This window comes from Xenopus laevis, chromosome 3L, assembly GCF_017654675.1.
Source record: "Xenopus laevis strain J_2021 chromosome 3L, Xenopus_laevis_v10.1, whole genome shotgun sequence".
NCBI lineage: Eukaryota > Metazoa > Chordata > Amphibia > Anura > Pipidae > Xenopus > Xenopus laevis.
Genome location: NC_054375.1, coordinates 123751352 through 123771686, shown reverse-complemented (window position 1 = coordinate 123771686; position 20335 = coordinate 123751352). Strand labels below are relative to the sequence as shown.

At 39.1% G+C, this 20335-nt stretch overlaps 1 protein-coding gene and 1 long non-coding RNA gene across 8 annotated transcripts; one reads left to right on the top strand and one right to left on the bottom strand.

Moving 5' to 3' along the window:
* Positions 1-641: 641 nt before the first annotated feature.
* Positions 642-5767, bottom strand: LOC121401573. Its single transcript, XR_005966372.1, has 3 exons — positions 5391-5767; positions 5241-5305; positions 642-740 (listed from the first exon to the last, which is right to left on the bottom strand). It is a non-coding gene; the product is annotated as an uncharacterized LOC121401573 (long non-coding RNA).
* On the top strand, positions 685-16795 carry lctl.L (lactase like L homeolog). Of its 7 annotated transcripts, none has more exons than XM_018253302.2 (16): positions 685-771; positions 1432-1487; positions 1752-1908; positions 3353-3513; positions 4371-4458; positions 5306-5415; positions 6376-6504; positions 7676-7771; positions 8328-8382; positions 8741-8902; positions 9244-9518; positions 9606-9732; positions 10789-10988; positions 11810-11873; positions 16119-16163; positions 16312-16795. In XM_018253302.2, the coding sequence occupies exons 3-16, from the start codon at positions 1785-1787 to the stop codon at positions 16425-16427; spliced, it is 1752 nt and encodes a 583-aa protein (XP_018108791.1). In that variant the 5' UTR covers positions 685-771; positions 1432-1487; positions 1752-1784; the 3' UTR covers positions 16428-16795. The 7 variants fall into 7 exon arrangements, with proteins under 7 accessions (XP_018108791.1, XP_018108790.2, XP_041442836.1 ...); XM_041586901.1 differs by lacking the exon at positions 685-771 and adding an exon at positions 848-963; XM_018253301.2 differs by lacking the exon at positions 1752-1908.
* Positions 16796-20335: the final 3540 nt, after the last annotated feature.

The following is a 20335-nucleotide window of genomic DNA, read 5'->3' as shown; positions in this document are numbered from 1 at the left end:
GGCCTTTTTTTATGTCTTCACCTTACCTACAGTCAAGGTTGTGGCTTTACCTCCCTCTTCATACAAAATGTTATCATTATGTCTGTCTGTTTCCCTCCCATTTAGACTGTGAGCCCTACGGGGCAGGGTCCTCCATCCTTTTGTCTCCTTGACACTGCGCACGTCTGTAGTGTAATTATATTTTATATTTATGTGAATTGTATTTCTAAGAATGCACTTATTGTTACTTATTATTGCAGTGACCCCTTGTTTGTTACTACTAATTTATTGTTGTGCTGTACAGTGCTTTACCCTCAAGGAGCCCTATACAAATACAAATATACATACATACAAGTACATACCATTGTAAAATCCCCCCTTACTGATAGTTCAGTACAGTTTCTTTATTCTGCTGGGGAAAGGTCCAGTTATTTTTGCCAGTTTCATTTAAAGGAAACACCAAGTGATGTGACAACAATGATCTGTAACCCCAGTATCCTCTCCACATTTGGCACACAGGAGTTAATGCCATTTGATGTGTTTACTATACCTATTTGCTTACACCAAGCAAAATGTTGCTCCCAGCAAGCTGTGCAGTATGTTTTGCCGGCCTCAGCTAATTCTCTCGCGCCTGGAAACTTCTATATTCTGTGGGGATTTGTTGCATTCTCAGGCTTGTGGTGCGAGATGGTTCCCGGTGGCATGTGTCATTTGCATGAGTGGGACTGTTTGCTCTGAGTTTGTTTGGGGAGCCTGAGACCCTGCAAAAAAACAGATTTTGGGAGATGTGAGGTAAGCCCAGCAGATTCAATTCTACAACTGTGATAAGGAACTAGAATTTAGCATTTCTTTGTTAATGCTGAGTGCCCCCTTATTTGTCCTTAAAACAAATTTGGATTTACATTTATTAGAGCAGATGTCCTATTTTTATTTTGGACAACACATTTCCAAATGGCACCAGGTCTTCTGTTGATTTGATGCTACGTGAGCACCATTACGATTCCTTCCTGATAATACGGACAGTTATAAAAACTGATGTTAAGGCTGTGCTATAATCTCTTCATCCCAAAAGTATTTCATTACTCTTCCCCTACAATTAGTATGCAACAGATTACAGTTAGGTTAGGCAGACTGAGAGAGTATCAAGGAATTCAGAAGCCCATCTTTTAGAGGGGGATTTACAGTATAAACACAGAAGCAGAAACAGTCAGAGCTAAGCATTTCAGTGTTGTGCAATTCATATATACACAATATATCACAATCACATTGTATATTCCTATCAGCAAACCAGAGCAGTTCTCGGTACAGATATATTATCCTAGATATATCACCCAGAACTTCTGTTATTTGTGTGTTGGAAATGACAGTATTCAGGAGGATAATGAACCAAATGTTCTTAGAGCCAGAGGACCCACCATGTTTGAAATTTTATGGCATCTTTGTTTATTTCAGACTGTGCTCAGAGAAGGAAGAATTGAATGTCCTCCGCAGAACTGGACTTCAACAAGGTGGGACCAATATATGGGAAATTCTGTGTACATATGAGTATGACCTGACCAAAGGCTGAAAATATAAGGGGCCATGGCCAAGGGGGGCTTTGACTGAAAAGTTTGAGAACTGTTCTTGAGTAGCAGGACCCTAAAAACCTGGCAATTAAGTTTACATTCCAAGCTGGAAAGCTTCTAAATAAAGATGAATAAAGACCATTTGTCATGCTAAAAGTTATTGTTAAGGTGACCAAAATAAATATGGAGTGTTTCTTTGATTTTCAGGTATTGTGAAGGAGCCCTTGCTTTCAATAAATAATGAAGATCTGTGGCCTGTGGGTGGTACATGTACTGACTTTGGCCTTCTTTGCATGGGGTGATGATAATATCCAACAGACCCGCAATGACCGCGGAACATTCTATTATGGAACATTTCCATCCAGTGAGTTTTGCAGTGGGATAAGATTCATGCAATAATGTGAGTTGCCCGAGCAAAAATAATTTCCAAGCCACCACTATGGCCCATGATCCATCCATTCCCATCATGTGCATATACACCTGGAGGTGCGGTCACAGGCACAAGAAGCAGGAGAGAGCGGGATGAACACTGAACCACCCTTTCTTCCCACATCCTGCACAGCCACGGTTATGTTTCTGTCACTTGATTATTCATTCATGCATTGTGTATCTCTTTCCTACAGTAACAAGCAGAAATAGTTGAGGCATGGAAGAGAGGGACATTGCTGTTTTTGTAGCAATTGTGCAGGACTCCTGTTATTTATATAATGTAGAACTGTCCAACCTATAGAACTTCAGTTGTTGTTACACTACAACTTCTAGCTTTCAGGAACTGGGATATGTACTTAAATAAAAACGAATGTGCCATAAGTTGTGAAAAACTAAAAGAATGTTCCATTACAATGGGGCTATTATTACCCCTGCTACTATAGACACCATCTCTCCCTACTATCCCACAGCCACAGTCCCTTCTCAGAGACTAATATCCCTACTGCTACTATAGGCAACTCCTCTCCCTACTATCCCACAGCCACGGTCCCTTCCCAGAGACTATTATCCCACTGCTACTTTAGGCACCATCTCTCCCTACTATACCTGCTATCCCACAGTCACACTCCCTTCCCAGAGACTATTATCCCACTGCTGATATAGACACCATCTCTCCCTACTATATCTGCTATCCCACAGTCACAGTCCCTTCCCAGGGACTATTATTCTGACTGCTACTATAGACACCATCTCTCCCTACTATACCTGCTATCCCACAGTCACAGTCCCTTCCCAGGGACTATTATTCTGACTGCTACTATAGACACCATCTCTCCCTACTATATCTGCTATCCCACAGCCACAGTCCCTTCCCAGGGACTATTATTCTGACTGCTACTATAGACACCATCTCTCCCTACTATACCTGCTATCCCACAGTCCCTTCCCAGAGACTATTATCCCCACTGTTATTATAGACACCATCTCTCCCTACTATACCTGCTATCCCACAGCCACTGTCCGTTCCCAGAGACTATTATCCCACTGCTACTATAGGCACCATCTCTCCCTACTATACCTGCTATTCAACAGCCACAGTCCCTTCCCAGAGACTATTATCCCACTGCTACTATAGGCACCATCTCTCCCTACTATACCTGCTATCCCACAGCCACTGTCCCTTCCCAGAGACTATTATCCCACTGCTACTATAAGCACCATCTCTCCCTACTATACCTGCTATCCCACAGTCAGAACATTCCCAGAGACTATTATCACACTGCTACTATTGGCACCATATCTCCCTACTATACCTTCTGTCCTGGAGGAACAACAGACATACATGACTTATATGCCCCTTTATTATGTAAAACTTATAGGTTTCTCATGGGGAGTGGGCAGCTCTGCATACCAAATAGAAGGAGCATGGGATTCAGATGGGAAAGGAGAGAGTATCTGGGATGTGTTCACTCACAGGAAAGGGAAAGTGTTTATGAACCAGACGGGAGATTCTACATGTGATGGATACAATAAAGTCAAGGTAAGAAAGTTGCATATGAACTTTATTATAATACATTTTCATTATAATATAGATCTTTAAAATGTAAATATAGATTTTAATGCATATTGCTTCAGAATAAAATATGATACGTGGGCTTTTCAAATAAAGGAAACAAATAAGAGTAGCACTTTGGCGGATTAGTAAAGTACTTTTGGGTACTTTCTTACTTATTGGAAATCATCCTTCCCCTGTTTGCCACTACTGTTTCTGTCAATTTGTCACCAAGAGGAATAGTGATTTTCAGCAGGTGACCCCATGTGCTATTGACCTTAGAAATATGGCAGCATATATAATTACAGCCACTCACTCACACACACAACTTAGACAGTTTCATAGTACAAAGTATGATGTTTGTACAATGAATTCAGTACAATGGAGCATTTAATGACATTTCTGTAGATCTATTGAGGTTTGCATAAGTCATTGTAGGAATTCTGGTGCCATGTGAAGCTGCTATCACTAACATCAGGATAGCACTGGGTAACAACATCTAACACTGTTTAATCAGTACTATGGAAATTACTTTTGAGATCAGTTTACTGATATAACGATGGCCTCTTTCAGCAGTTCATAGTCTTTTTCAGGCTGTAAGATAAAGTAACAGCAGAACCTGCCATGTATGGGCAACAACAGGTCAGCTAGGACCTCACCAGATTTGTAAGAGATGTTAAAAAAATCATGCTTGGAACAGGCACATTTTGTTTAAATTGGAAAGTACTGGGGTCTAAATAAAGTTGTACACCTACAGTACATGACTGTTTTTCCAATGGCTTGCCCTACACTGCAGCTTCATGGTACATTCCTAAATCAGAATTGCATGGACTTGTGTGTTGCAGGAGGACTTTGAGCTGCTTAAGGAACTGAAGGTTTCTCATTACCGTTTTTCTCTTTCTTGGCCACGTATTATCCCCACAGGAATACAAGGTGAGGATGAAATAGGTAAAACCTCACATACTTGAGGGAGATAGAGACATACTTGATAGGTCTACCAAATATCAATCAATGTGACAGTGAGTTGAGTATAAGTCCTGGCTCTATAGCTCTTGCAGGAATAAGGTAGTACTATGCAGCAGTCTTTATTTGAAAAATAGGATCCATTATCCAGAAAGCTCCGAATTAGGAAGGCCATCTCCCTTAGACTCAATTTTAATCACATAATTCACATTTTTTAAAAATGAATGTTTTTTTTAATAATAAAACAGTACCTTGTACTTGATCTCAACTTGAATACATGTATGGGACCTGTTATCTAGAATGCTAGGGACCTGGGGTTTTCCAGATCTTTCCGTAATTTGGATCGAGTTACTGACATCAGAAAATAACCTTTTTTATTATCCATCATGATAGGTAACTTTTAATGTTTGGATCGTGGATTATTTGTGTGTCTTCATTTGGACTGTGGATAATTTGGATAAAACAGAGTCTATGGGAGACAGCCATTCCGTAATTCAGAGCTTTCTTGATAATGGGTTTCCGGATAAGGGATCCAATACCTGTATTAATATATTATGTATAATAATTATATTGTATAATATATCATAAATCCTTATTGGAGTTAAAACAATTGTATTTACATTTATTTATTCAATCCTATTGAGTTCAATTACTGTTTACTGTTCAATTACTGTTCAATTAAAATTAGAGATCAGATAAGGGATTAGATCCCTTATCCAGAAAACATCAGGTCCTGAGCATTCTGAATATACCTGTATTTCATTATCAGTCCTCTTGTGCAATGGCAATGTTGTCATATTCTCCTTTGTTTCCACAGCTGAAGGTATAAACGAGAAGGGGATTAAATACTACAATGATTTAATTAACATCCTTCTGCAAAACAAGATCACCCCACTGGTCACCTTGTATCACTGGGATCTGCCACAGGTCTGTCTGCACCTCCAACAGTTCCCATAGCCCCAACTGTCAGACTTTAGGTGGATGCTTCCTATTGTCCAAATATTCGGCACTGTCAGAGTGATCATCAGGCACCAGCAATAAACAAGATGTGTTGACATTCAATCTCAGCACTGTTCAGCTTAAAGCGATCTGTCACGCAAGAGATGAGTTCTCTCTAACCATGAGACATCATAATAATACGCTGTGCTGGGAAGTGAATTATAGCAGTTGGTCACAATTACAGAGAACTGGTGTAGGAGGTTTAGCTAATTAACAGACAAATTAGTTCAGAGCCGCAATTCACAGACAGGGTGTGAAATATTTAGATGTGCCTTCTGGAACTAAACAGAAGGAATGCTGAGAATGTAGTAAGATGTACTGGATAGTGGATAGGTTCCTGCTGGGTTGCTAATGGTAAAGCTTTTGAAATGTACCCTTAGTTGGGGTTGATACACCTGCTACCCCTTTTGTCAAGTACTCGTTCCAGTATCCTCTGCCAGAGTCCAGCACGGAGCAAGATATATCCATGAAGCTTTCTAAGTATTTACCTGCCCTTCCTTAGCTCCATATGCAGAGATTAATGCAGATTTAGAAACCCTAAAAAGAGATCAGCTGCTATATATTGATATATAATAAGTTCTACAATGAAAATGCATTTTGTTGGTAACCTCCTCCTCTCCCAGAAATCAGAAAGCCTTATTCACTAACAAAGGCATCCGTCAGTAACTTATAGCAACCCCTGAGAAATTAGCTTTGATTGGTCTAGTCTTTACAATCAATTTGCTGGATCAAACAATTCTTTATATTTGAATGGCTCAGGATCATAGACCTGGAAACGGAAAATTTATGTCACCAGCAATCTATGACACCCCAATACCACACCAACTGGCCTTCAACTAACCTCAGATCTATATGTTCTCCTCCCTTATTGATATTTGCTTTCTTCAGAAGCTCCAAGGAAGGTATGGGGGCTGGCAGAATATCAGCATGGTCACATACTTTAATGATTATGCCAACTTATGTTTCGAGAGATTTGGGGACAGAGTGAAGCACTGGATCACATTTAACTGCCCCTGGGTGAGTAGGCAAGCTGAGCCAGCGTGTGGCTTGCAACAGATGGTCTGATGGATTTTCTTAAAATATTAGCATTTGTATTGCTTTTTATGCTTTTGTAGAAGAACCATGATATCTACAGTATGAAACAAAATAGCCATATACAAGAGTCATGTAAGCCTAAAGTTAGGGTTTAACAAGGCACACTGCTACACTAAGGGTTTGAAACATTGTTAGAATGTGATATTTAGAGCTTTTGCTGCAATTCTAGAAAATCAAGGGGAAAAAATGAATGTGACTAATTTTTGAGGTTTGTCTATTGAAAAAATCTCAAAAATGCAACAAACATTCAGCAGCTAAAACTTGACGAGCACTTTGACAATGCAAAGTGTAATTTTAGCTAACTTTAGTATGTTATAGAATGACCAATTCTAAGCAACTTTTCAATTGCTCTTCATTATTTATTGTTTATACTTTTTTAATTATTTGCCTTTGTCTTCTGACTCTTTCCAGCATTCAAATGAAGGTCACTGACCCCATCTAAAAACAAAGGCTACAAATCTGTTGTTACTGCTACTTTTTATTACTCATCATTGTATTCAGGCCTCTCCTCTTCATTCAGAGTTTCTGTATATACAGTTAGGGGCGGATTTATTAAGGGTCGAAGTGAAAATTCGAATTTTCAAATTTTTTTTTTGGTCAAAACTCGATTCAAGTTTTAATTCAAATTTAGAGATTTATCATACTCTGGCCCTTTAAGATCTCAAATTCGACTATTTGCCACCTTATACCTGCCAAATTGCTGTATAAGTCAATGGGAGAGGTTCAGGGATCAATTTGGTGGTTTGCAGCCTTCCTGACATAAATTTTTTTCTTTTTTTGGAGGAAAAAAACTCGAATCGAGTTTATTCAATTTGATTCAAGTTTTATAATCTAATATGATTTGAGTTTTCAAATAGATTCAATTCGTCCAAGCTGAGAAAATTTGATTTTATTAATAAATTTAGGCTAAGCCAACACATTTTTAATTAAAGACACAAAAGGTAGATATCAATATCATGAATCATATACACCTTTGTATAGATTGTTCTATTCTGGATCAGCCTCATGGCTGTACTATTCATCACCACTCCTTCACTCCACTCTTGTCCCCAGTGCTATGTCAACCCTCTGCTAACGATTCTTATTTTTCCAGTCAGTGGCCGTTCATGGGTATGAGACAGGAAAACATGCTCCTGGAATGAAGCTGATGGGGACAGGAGCGTACAAGGCAGCCCATCACATGATTAAGGTGATAATGAAAACTTTATAATCGATGTCTGGGCTATTGTTGGAGAACATAGTGCCCAGTCTTACCTTATGTAACCCCTATTCAAATCAATAATTTGACAGAACTCGGCTTTCCTGTAAATACAGTCTCATGGAATCATCCCTAATATGTGGGGCTGAGGAATGAAATGCCAGTTTCCCCAGGATAATATCTCCTTAGCACAGTACATGTGCTGGCACAGATTTTTTTAAATGTATTTTTAAGTTGGACAGGAGCACCAATATATGACCTTATACAGAAATGGGACCTTTTTTCCAGAATGCTCAGGGCCTAGGTTTTTCCTGATGTAAATTAGTGTAAAGTGTAAAGTGTAAATTATTTGATTATAATGGTGTCTATGGGAGATGGCCTTCCAATAATTTGGAGCTTTCTGGATAACGTGTTAATGGATAACAGATCCCAAATCTGTATCTTCTATCATATATTTCTGTAGTTAAAAAGTCATACTTTGCACCATTAGACACTCTATAATTCCAATGGCCTAGAACAGTTTTTACTGTGGGTGTTTATGTTGCAGGCACATGCCCAGGTGTGGCACAGTTACAACAAGAATTGGCGAATCAAACAACAAGGTAAGATGATACCTCTATTCCAAACTGATAGTCCACTGAGTACCTCCTCTCTCTGATGCACAGGCTGTATCACAAAGATGCTGAGCACTGAATACACTTATGGTACTAACTCATTAGAAAGTAGCCACCAGAAAAGAACCCAAACCAGTTGGCAGTTAAGAAATACAGGTGGCCATCAATACACATTTCTGTTGGCCTCATCAACTTCCAAGAGGTTTATATTAGAACGTTTGCAATGAAGGAACACTTAAATCCAGCCCAGTGGTTTAAGGGAGGGATGCTGGGAGTTGTAGTTGCAAATTCTGAGACTAAATTGTTCCACGCTTCACGAAAACTGCTCGGTGTGCTCTCTCTTTAGGCATGGTGGGAATCTCACTTACCACTGAATGGGGGGAGCCAGTGGATATCTCCAACCAGAAGGACATCGAGGCCGCAGATAGATTTATTCAGTTTCATCTAGGATGGTTCGCCAACACTCTTTACAATGGAGACTACCCACAGATCATGAAAGAACTTATAGGCGAGTCAAAATTTTTGCCCATGTTTGATATGATTTGTTATCATTCTGTTGACAAAAGGCGATACATTCAAACAGTCAGGACAGTCCCACAATCATATCCACACAATAGTTAGTGGCTTATTTAGAAGCAACTTATTTATTTTGGATCAGTTCCCAGTAGAGATGTTTGGACACTTATGGGCCCAGTTAAAAAGACAGGCACAACATGGGCAGTGCTTAGTCATATAGATCTAGTTCTACACAGACAAAAATACCTTTTTTTGTGTGTGTGGGGGGGGGGTTAAGCGGGTTTACTAAGTAAGTTATTAATCAATTATAAAAATTGTCATGTTTACTTTCAGGCCAAAAAAGTGCACACCAGGGATTGCGTGTGTCCCGTCTCCCCACTTTTACCTCTCAGGAGAAGAGTTATATCAAGGGAACAGTTGATTTCCTTGGTATTGGCCACTTTACCACTCGATACATCACAAGCAGGAACTACCCTTCAACCCACAGTCCAAGTTTCTACACTGACCGAGACCTTACAGAATTGGTGGACCCGAGATGGCCTGAGCCAGAGTCTAACTGGCTTTGCTCTGTGCCTTGGGGCTTTCGTAGGCTGCTCAATTATGTGAAGGTACATGGCCTGGGAAGATATGGGCAAGTCTCAAAAGGATTTGAACTATTGTAGCATTGACAGTCTTGTGTGTTTGCTTCTGTTTAGACACACTATGGAAACCCTATGGTATTTGTAACAGAAAATGGTGCTTCTGAGAAGATGCAGTGTGTAGAGCTGTGCGATGAATGGAGAATACAGTATCTAAAAGGCTACATTAATGAGATGTTAAAAGGTAAAACCACAGAAACACACACACAATCCAAAAAAGAAGTAAAGTGGGGCAAAAAGGTCACTTTAAGAGTAAATGTAGTCCAACATCAAGTAAGCCAGTTTCATGGTGACCCTCTACTGAAGATGGGGTTTGCATTAAAAATATATATTGGGTGTCCTTAAAGGGATTCTGACAATTGTTTGATGTAGTTTTTATTCCTACATTACACTGTTTACTCTGCAATATAAAATGTCATACCTGAACCAGCAAGTGTATTTTTTTTAGTTGTAATATTGGTGTGGAGGCGCCATCTCAGGTCATTTTGCCTGGTCATGTGCTTTCAGAAAGAGCCAGTGCTGCACTGTGGATCTGCTTTCTGGCAGGCTGTTGTTTCACCTACGCAATGTAACTGAATTTGTTGCAGTGGGACCTGGAATTTACTATTGAGTGCTGTTCTTAGATCTACTAGGCAGCTGTTATATTGTGTTAGGGAGCTGCTATCTGGTTACCTTCCCACTGTTCTGTTGTTAGGCTGCTGAGGGGGGGGGAGGGGGGTGATATTACTCCAACTTGCTGTGCAGCAGTAAAGAGTGAATGAAGTTTATCAGAGCACATGACTAGGGGCAGCTGGGAAACTGACAATATGTGTAGCCCCATATCAGATTTCAAAATTAAATCTGTTTGCTCTTTTGAGAGGATTTCAGTGCAGAATTCTGCTGGAGCAGCACTATTAACTGATGCGTTCTGGGAAACAAAATTCCCATGACAGCATCCCTTTAAGAACAGTTCCCACTTATTTTTCTCTCTGTTTTTAGTAGTGAGGATTGCTTGGTGAATAGGATATACGCAAGCCATCAAAGCCTAGAAACATGTTGCTTAACCATAAGGTTCTATCACTTTGGTATTATCATCCACATATTTCCTTATGGTGGACAAATATTTAACAAACACAGTTTAGTCTTGACTGATAATGAACCAAATTCAGGATTTTGTTACTAGATTTGCATAGAGAATTTGTTAAATTATGGATCCACCATGTCCCTTGTCAGACTTTTTCAAATGTTCTTGTTGTTTCAGCTATGAAAGACGGAGCCAATGTTCAAGGTTACACTGCCTGGTCCCTTATGGATATGTTTGAATGGGATGATGGCTTCTCCGAGAGATCTGGACTCTTCTATGTGGAATTCCAAAACAAAAACAAATCACGTTATCCAAAAGCATCAGTTCCATTTTTCAAGAGAATTATTGCTGCAAACGGATTTCCTAATCCCCGAGAGGTAAGAGCACTGGAATATAAAGGAAGTGGGCCAATGAACAGGAACGAACCAAGCACTTGCAACTTTCAGATGCAACATATCCGTGTTTAGGAAAGTTTTGTCTTTCATTTGTGTGTAAGACAGCATTGAGTATCAAGAACATTTCTTATCTGTTCGAGCACTCAATGTATGGCCAATAGTATGTAAAAACCCCTTCTAAATGACTGGATTTGCTTATTTATACCACACTCATAATTGCCAACAGAGGTATCACCACATCATCCAACCACATTCTTGGCAATTCCATTCTTATTACTTTGCTGTAACATTTCAGGAAAAGTTTTCTGCTAACAGAAGCAACAGCCTAGGGTCTTTAGATAATTCATTTCAATCCTTGGGGGGGGGGGGTAACATTTGGCACCCTCCCCATTGGATTGTTGCTTTCCTTGTCCTTTAAGGCCATAACCTGCCAGCTGATTGAAGGCATAGTTCTGACCATCTTATCCTAAAGCAGATACTATAAGAGCTGATAGCATTGTGCCATATAGGAATGATCCTGTTGTTTGGCCCCAGGCCAATGATTTGATCATAATGGGGTCTAAGGAGACCCTGGTATGTTTAAGAATTCCCATTGGGCAAGGAGCATATTGATGTGCTTTTATTAGACTGAGTACAGCCTAAAGACAACAGTAGTGTGACAGTGCATCAATAGTACTAGTCTGAAAGTAGTATAAGATTACATTATCTTTGTTAAAGTATGTTCCATTCTGTTGCTACAAGGATCTACACTGTATATGCCAATAGAGAATATATTGTATGTTACTGATCATGTATTCTATCAGGTGGAAAACTGGCAACGTAAATCGATAGAAACCTGCTCTACCATGAATCAGCTCTTGGCTGCAGGTAAATAACCCCAGGAACACTGTGGGTTTGCAGTGTGGGTGTGCATGTGTGTGTGCAGTGAATGTTCAGTGGGGGAATGGAAATACATCCATTATGCTCTGCTATGCAAAAATAACATAGTTCTCAAACTAGCTACAGAATTGGAAAAAATTGCACTTAATTTTATTCACTGATCTCATTATAATACACAAGGGGTATTGGCATGCAACCAGCCCTGTTTGTTCAGTTTAGTTGCATTTGGAAAGTCTAATTCAGGGGTCCCCAACCTTTTTAACTTGTGAGACACATTTAAATGTAAAAAAGTGTTGGAGAGCAACACAAGCATGGAAAAGTCCCTGGGGGTGCCAAATAAGGTCTGTGATTGGCTATTTGGTAGCCCCTATATGGACTGGCAGCCTACAGGAGGCTCCGTTTGACAGTACACCTGGTTTTTATACAACCAAAACTTGCCGCCAAGCCAGGAATTCAAAAATAAGCACCTGCTTTGAGGCCACTGGGAGCAACATCCAATGGGTCGGTGAGCAACTTGTGCTCGTGAGCTACTGGTTGGGGATCACTGGTCTAATTGAACTTCATTTTCCTTTGTTTGCCCCTTCCGTCGACAGGACTGAGAAAAGATGTTGGTTTTGCAGGGTTTTGGTCCCTTCATAAGCATATCGAAGGAAAAACAACCGTATTTGTCCTAATGTAGCTTAGGGATTAATTTACATTTATGATTGGCTTGACCCAACCCACTGAATTCCTTCAGCAGCTTAATATTTTCAGAAATATGAATTATTGAACTAAGGAACTGTATAAAGTTTGCAACACCATGACAGATATAGCTTAGGATAACTAAAAGCCTAACTTTAGAATTTACACAACGACTTGCCTGGATTTAGTCCTGTATTTTTATTGTGCATTTTATAAACTCATTTCAGGCCCAGTACTCTTTTACAATGTTTTAGCACTCAATAAGTGTGTTAATATAGGTGATGGATAGAGTAAAAGCAGCACATTATGGGACATTTATATGCTAACCTGATATAATTTACCATTACATTGACTTGTCTCTAGAATATCCCTTAACCTGCCAATGAAGTAGAATGTAGATTGGTCTTCCAGACAGCTATACACAGTGCAATATTCATATTATCACACTGAACAGCCAGGGGCTAAAATAAATCACCAAATTCAAGGGAACTGAAAAAGGATTTGAAGTGTCAGGAAAGTGGATCCATTTCCAGGTTTGCTAAAGCCATACAAGTATGGCAATGGGAGGTACTGGCAGACCAGATCTGTGTACTGGTGACCCGGCTGTGATAACCTAAGGGTGATCTGCTGAACAGACAGTTTTGGGTAGTGAGGCCCACCAAAGTCACTGCATGTAAAAACAGACAGATTAGAAAAAGTAAGGATGTACTGAATCCAAACATTTTAGATGATGTCTTTAAATAGTGAATCTTCCGCAAAGGATTTTTCAGAATACTGACATTTGAGAAAAATAAAAAATGTGGTTGCCAATAACAGAGCCAATAACACTTGCACTACATTGGCAAAAAAAAAGAAATATACCCACAGCCCTAGAAAGGCTGAGAAGAGTCTGCCCATGTATTTTAACTGGAGGCTAAAGTGGAGAGCTGTAGTTAAAGAAGAACTATTGTGAAAATTTATTACAAGTTCAGCATACTGAAATTAGAAACTTTCTAAATATAACCAGTTAAAAATTCTGTAGCGTTTCTATGATATTATGACTTCGATATTAACTGTGCTGGCTACAAATAAATCACAGTGTTTGTGCAGCAGGTGTTCACCAGATTATGTGGAGGTGATGACAGGTGTAGTTCAACAACTACAGACTGAAGTACCCCTCAGAAATTTACCAAATGCATTCTTTTTCTTTTCTTTACACATGTACTGCCAGTTTAGCAAGAAAACGACAAAGGGTAGCCTGCCAAAAACAGCCTTGCAATGACCAGTGGCTCACTTAATGGCAATCTTGCTTCACTGGCTGGTACAATAGCTATTATAAATAAATAACTGAAATGCCTTTTATATGCCTTTGCACATTTGTTCTTTTGGGAATATTTTAATGGATACAGTTTTTTATGCAGAAGTTTACCAAAATAACTGAAGATTTCAGGTCATTTACCTTAAAGGAACAGTAACGTCAAAAAATAAGTGTTTTAAAGTAATGAAAATATAATGCAGTGTTGCCCTGCACTGGTAAAACTGCTGTGTTTGCTTCAGAAACACTACTATTGTTTATATAAATAAGCTGCTGTGTAGCAATGGGGGCAGCCATTCAAAGGAGAAAAGGCTCAGGTTACACAACAGATAGCAGATAAGCTCTGTCTGTCTAGTGGTGTTATCTGTTATCCACTATTTAACCTGTGCCATTTAGCCGTTTTTCAATTTCCGCCATTGCTCCACAGCAGCTTGTTTATATAAACTATAGTAGTGTTTCTGAAGCAAACAGATCAGTTTTACCAGTGCAGGGCAATACTACATGATATTTTTATTACTTTAAAACACTTAAATTTTTTGGTGTTACTGTTCCTTTAATAGAGTAAGGGGCCACCATAGCAGCGGAGACTTGTGCTTCACAGTTGGGCTGCCAAACCTAATGTTTAATATACTACAGCATGTACCATGACAAAAGGTGGAGGAAACTTTAGATACTGTCACTGGAGATGTAGACATTAAGGGGTCTATCTATCATGCGGAAACATTACTGGTGATGTTGCTAATAGCAACCAATCAGATCTTTGGGGTTTTTTTTCAACTTTTCAATGTAATTGCTGGTTAGTTACTCTGGGCAACATCACCGGTAATACTTCACTCCACCTTTTACACAGCATGATAAATAGGCCCCTAAATGTACAAAATGAATACAAACAGGGCAACAGCATTCTATAGTAACAGTTTATTATAAGGTTAATGTTTATTTATTTAAAAAAAGAAAAAAAGAATATGTACAGGTATGGGACATGTTATCCACAATTCTCGGGACCTGGGGTTTTCCACATAATGGACCTTTCTGTAATTTGGATCTTCATACCTTACGTCTACTAGAAAATCATGTAAACATGAAATAAACCCAATAGGCTGGTGTTGCTTCCAACAAAGATGAATTATATCTTAGTTGGGATCAAGTACACAGTACAGGTATGGGACCTGTTATCCAGAATGCTTGGGACCTGGGGCTTTCTGGATAATGGATCTTTCTGTAATTTGGATCTTCATACTTTAATTCTAATAGAAACTCATTTAAACATTAAATCATTAAATGAACCCAATAGGCTGGTTTTACTTCCAGTAATGATTAATTATATCTTATTTGGGATCAAGTATAAGGTACTGTTTTATTATTACAGAGAAAAAGGAAATAATTTTTAGACATTTGGATTATTTGGATAAAATGGAGTCTATGGGAAATGGCCTTTCCATAATCTGGAGATCTCTGGATAATTGGTTTCCAGATAACGGATTCCATACCTGTATGAAAAAGGGACTTCTCACACATAAGATCTTTAATCACAATAAGACAATGCTTACCTGATAATTTACTATATATATATATATATATATATATACATATATATATATATATATATATATATATATATATATATATATATATATATATATATTCCAAAGAAAATTAGATGCACACCAGGAACTTTTGAAACAATCAAAAATTTGATAAGGGTCTAAAATGGAGACCAAAATATTGGCCTGTTTTTAATTGTTCTAATAAACGTGAAGATTTTTTTAAAAGAAGTTTTTTCAGAAGTTCCTGGTGTGAACCTACTTTCTTTGGAATTTTTATTAACATGACTAATTGTGGGTAGCACCCGGGATCATTTGAGAAGAAATGGTGTGCAGAATATATATATATAACGGTGACTAGTGATGTCATCAGTTATAAATGGTGAGTAGTGATGTAATTTTTGTCACGACTCACTAAAACTTGTGTATTATAATAAAGTACCGCTTGTTGAAAAATATGAGGCTATTAGAAGTTACCTCGGAGTTCCATGACCTGTACAAAAGGTCATGGAACTCCTCTGTGACTTATAATATCCTTGTATTTTACTATATGGTACTTTATTCACTATATATATTTGTTTCCCCTTGAAACTCTTTCCTTTGTGTGATGGAGCTATTCTCTAAACAACATACTACATACAGCAATGTACAGAACTTTTCGTTCGCCAGATTTTCACAACCCCCTTTTTGTCTATTCTTTTCTGGAAAAATCAGAGGAACAGAGGAATACGGCTGCAAATATTCTGCGGCTTATTCATGGTAAGATGTCTTGTTAGAACATTAACATGTAGTGTTTGTTTTCAAATAGATCGTAGAATATTTGTGCACCAATAGTGATGTAGTTTCAACAAGTAAATTCAAAGGTCATGTTTGGCCCAATGATGTTTCTCTCTCTCTCAAATCCTAGACCCGCTGACCACTCACATGGAAATGGTAACAGAGATTGTGGTGCCCACTGTGTTCACAATCTGCATTCTGATAAGCGCAGTCCTTTTAATGATTCTGCTACGAAGGCAAAGCTAAAGCAGCAGGACACAGCAAATAACCCCATGGACTAATACTGGTGGTGTCCTCAAACAGCCAAGAGTTTTGCTGACCACTTCCAACCCATCAACTTCTGCATCTCTACAAAACAGGACGGGATATTATATGAACAAATGTTTTATAGAATCAGACTAAATGAATGTGCCATTGTGACTGGAGACTTGTATTGGCAGGGAAGTTTGTGTGAAGAATGGATTCGGCAATCTGTGTCCTACACCAAGATTTTTCTGACAATGAAACATTTGTGGAAATAGGAAATTTTGGGGATATGCAGATATAAATCTAAATGCATACCTTGCTCTGGTTAAAGTTGCAGTGTTAAATGTAATAAAACAGCAGTACTGATAGACACGTGAATCTTTCACTCTTTAATCTTTCATTATTTTTCATTATTTTTCTGTCATCCGCTGCCTTCCTTCACCTCTTGGGGTGGTTCACCTTTAAGTTAACTTTTAGGGGCAGATTTCCCTTTCTATTGGCTAGGGGTACAAGGCCTCTCTCTCCCTTACTCCCTTACTATTTGCTCTGGCCATTGAAACATTAGCAATCCACATTAGACAGGCTCCTACATTAGAGGGATGGCGCTTGGTACCAATGGAAGAGAGAATATCGCTCTATGCAGAAGATCTGCTGATCTATCTGCCAGATGTGGGTCCACCGTTAGCTACTTTAGCCACCATTATATCAGAATTTGGGAGATTGTCAGGGCTGCGGGTCAATTGGGATAAATCTGCCTTACTTCAAGTAGACCCAACTCCCCTTCCTGCTTTGCCACAGGAGATTCCAATAATAGTGGTGGGGGAATTGAAATATCAACCCAGATTTATCTACCTTTATACCACGCAACCTGGACCCAGTTGTAGCCTCTCTCACTACTACTCTCTCTGTGTGGTCTAAGCTTCCATTGACATTCTGGGGGAGGATTAACATTTTTAAGATGGTGTATCTGCCACGATTTCTATACGTATTCCACAACTCACCTACTCATATTCCGAAGAGTTTTTTTAAGACTGTCAATCAGATTGTGGTAAGGTTTATATGGGGAGGTAAAAAGCCCAGGTTGGCCTGGTGGAAACTTACCCCCGCCACGAAAGACTGGGCTTGCCAGATTTATACCTCTACTATCTAGCCAGCAAATTGCACTATGTTAAACGGTGGTTCGAACCTGATCCCTATAACCTCAATACACCACTTCAGGTGCTGGCTATGGGGTCATTGGAAGGACTCAGGCACCTTCCATATAGAGCAACCACAGATCATGACAAACTCCCAGCGGTTATGACAACCCCGAGGAAGGCCTGGAATTTGGCACTTAAGCTGTATCCAAAGAGTTCCCCAACTTTAACACCCAATGTTCCGTTGTGGGCTAACTCCCACCTTCCCCACTTCCATAAATTCTCCGATTTTCTCTACTGGCCACATAAACACATTAGTTGATTAAAGGATGTGCTAGACGGTGCCACATTTGGCTCATATGAGTTCTTTAAAGAAAAACGTGCGGAGCCCAATCTATCTCACTTTAGGTATTTCCAGCTGCGGCAAGTTTTTCTAGCACAATTTGGAGGATCTGAAATACAAACCTCACAACCACAATTTGAAACTGTGTTATGGTCTCCTACCATAACCAAACTTACATCCACTTTATATAAGAACTTGTTACAAACATGCCCCCCCCCCTTAAGGCAGCATATCAAAAATGGCTAGCTGACATCCCAGACCTCGAAGAAGAGGAGTGGGAGGAAGCAACAGACAAAGGTTATAGTTATCTCTTCTCTATATGCGACAAACTGGTTCACTTTAAATGGCTTCATCAATTCTATATCACCCCTGTGCGATTAAAAGCCATGGGAAATAACCCAACTGCAAGATGTCATAGGTGTGGGGCTGAAAGAGCAAACTTCCTACACATGGCTTGGTCGTGTCCACCAGTCTCCAAGTTTTGGACCAAAGTCATGGATGTTTTAGCAGATAAATTAGATTTCCCTAAGCTGCTGACCCCACAGGTATGCATATTAAGAGTCATAGATGAAATTGTATATACTAATCATGCCAGCGTTAGATACCGAACACTGATGTACTATGCTAAGAAAGTAATTGCTATGGCATGGATGGGTCCCCAACTGCCCATGGTGCAAAACTGGATAACGTGGATCTGCCTCTCATTAAATTCACCTTACTAGCCAGAGGCTCACTGAAAAGATTTGAGAAAATATGGAGTCCATGGTGGGAAGCGGGGCTTCGGGGTCAGGGCTCCCGAACATGAAAGGAAACGTTTATTTATACTGTAAAAGGCAGAAATCCTTAATTCTATCTAGAACATGATGTTACTGTCCAGTATGTTGATGATAGGAATTTCAGAGGCAACATTCACATCTCACTGTATGACTGTATGAACTGTATTTTAGATCTTGAGTGTATCAACCAAATTACTAAACAAATCTGTACATACATATTTTATTCCAAGCTCGGTAATAGTAACTCATCTGCATCTACGGCATATACTTTGTTTTATGTTTAATGTGTTATAAAACAATAACATTCTACTTTTTAAAAAAACTTTTAGGGGCAGAGTTATCAAAGGTCGAAGTAAAAATTCGAATTGTGTACATTGACTAGGGACTAGTCCAAATTTGATTTGAATTTGAAAAAAAAAATTGAAAATTTGAATTTTGAAATTTATCATGTACTGTCTCTTTAAAAATTCGACTTCGTTCATTCGCCATATTTGGAGTCAGTTAGTGGACTTAGAAAAATGTAATGTTTTTTTGGGGAAAAACGTAGAATCGTACGATTCGAATGCACTATTACTTAGATTCGTACGATTTGAATTCGATCGAAAACGGACCTATTCAGCCAAAAAACAACAACTTTGATTTAATTTGGGTTGGTCTTTTTGAATTCGAATTTCGAGGTTTTCAAATTCGACCCTTGATGAATCTACCTCTTAGTATGTTATAGAATTGCCTATTCTAAGCAATTTTTCAATTTGTCTTTGTCTCTGTCTTTGTACATCGTCTTCTCCTCTCTCCCTGAATCTCCACGTGTCCCAAAGGAAGCTCTCCCCCCAAAATTCTGTACACTTTTGCCCTTTGCCAACCAACTGTGCTGGCATGAATTTAAAGTGCTCTGCTAAAAAAATGAATCCAGCAATTTACTGTTAATCCGAGACCTAAAGAATAGTTGTCTCCTTTTGTAGATGCCATACTGACCTGAAAATAAACCCACAGATGTCATTTGTATTATTATTATCACCACGGCTGATTGTTGTGGTAATGACTTCTTAATAAAGGATTCTGGATGGATATGATGCCAGAGCTTTAAGGGGAAGGAAAGCTACCAAGGCAGTTTATTGCCAATAGATTAGCCACAACAGTGCAAGCTAGAACAACATTTTTATTCTTTAGAATGCTTTTCCATACCAGAGTAAACAGCTCTAGGCACTGTCTCTGTTTTTTTAGGATAGCAGGATAGGATAGCTGCCATATTAGCTTGGTGTGACATGGCATCCTGCCTGAGTCTCTCCTTGCTTGCTCATAGCTCTGAGCTCAGATTACAGCAGGGAGGGGGAGAAGAGCAAACTGAGCATGCTCAAATCCAAGCCCTGGAGGGTTAAGCTGAAAACAGGAAGTCTGATACAGAAGCCCATGTGTACACAGGAAAGAAATGTGGTGTTTCTTTTGATAGAGAAATCAGAGCAACATTACTTTGAGGGTTTACTGGTGTATTTCTATAGACTTTTCTGATAAAGCTTACTTCATTGTAGCCTTTCCTTCTCCTTTAAGTAGAATTTATCTTAGCCCTTGACTTTGAATTCCTTTACATACATGTCCTCAGGGAGACTCATATTAATACCATTTTAGTAGAGCAGAGAACATTTTGTTTTTTCA

What these genes read in the sequence shown, in the direction of transcription:
- lctl.L (XM_018253302.2), top strand. Translation starts at nt 1,785, where the DNA reads ATGAAGATCTGTGGCCTGTGGGTGGTACATGTACTGACTTTGGCCTTC. An exon ending in ATGGATACAATAAAGTCAAG is followed by an intron (nt 3,514 to 4,370) that starts GTAAGAAAGTTG and finishes TGTGTGTTGCAG; the next exon opens with GAGGACTTTGAGCTGCTTAA. An exon ending in GATCATGAAAGAACTTATAG is followed by an intron (nt 8,903 to 9,243) that starts GCGAGTCAAAAT and finishes GTTTACTTTCAG; the next exon opens with GCCAAAAAAGTGCACACCAG.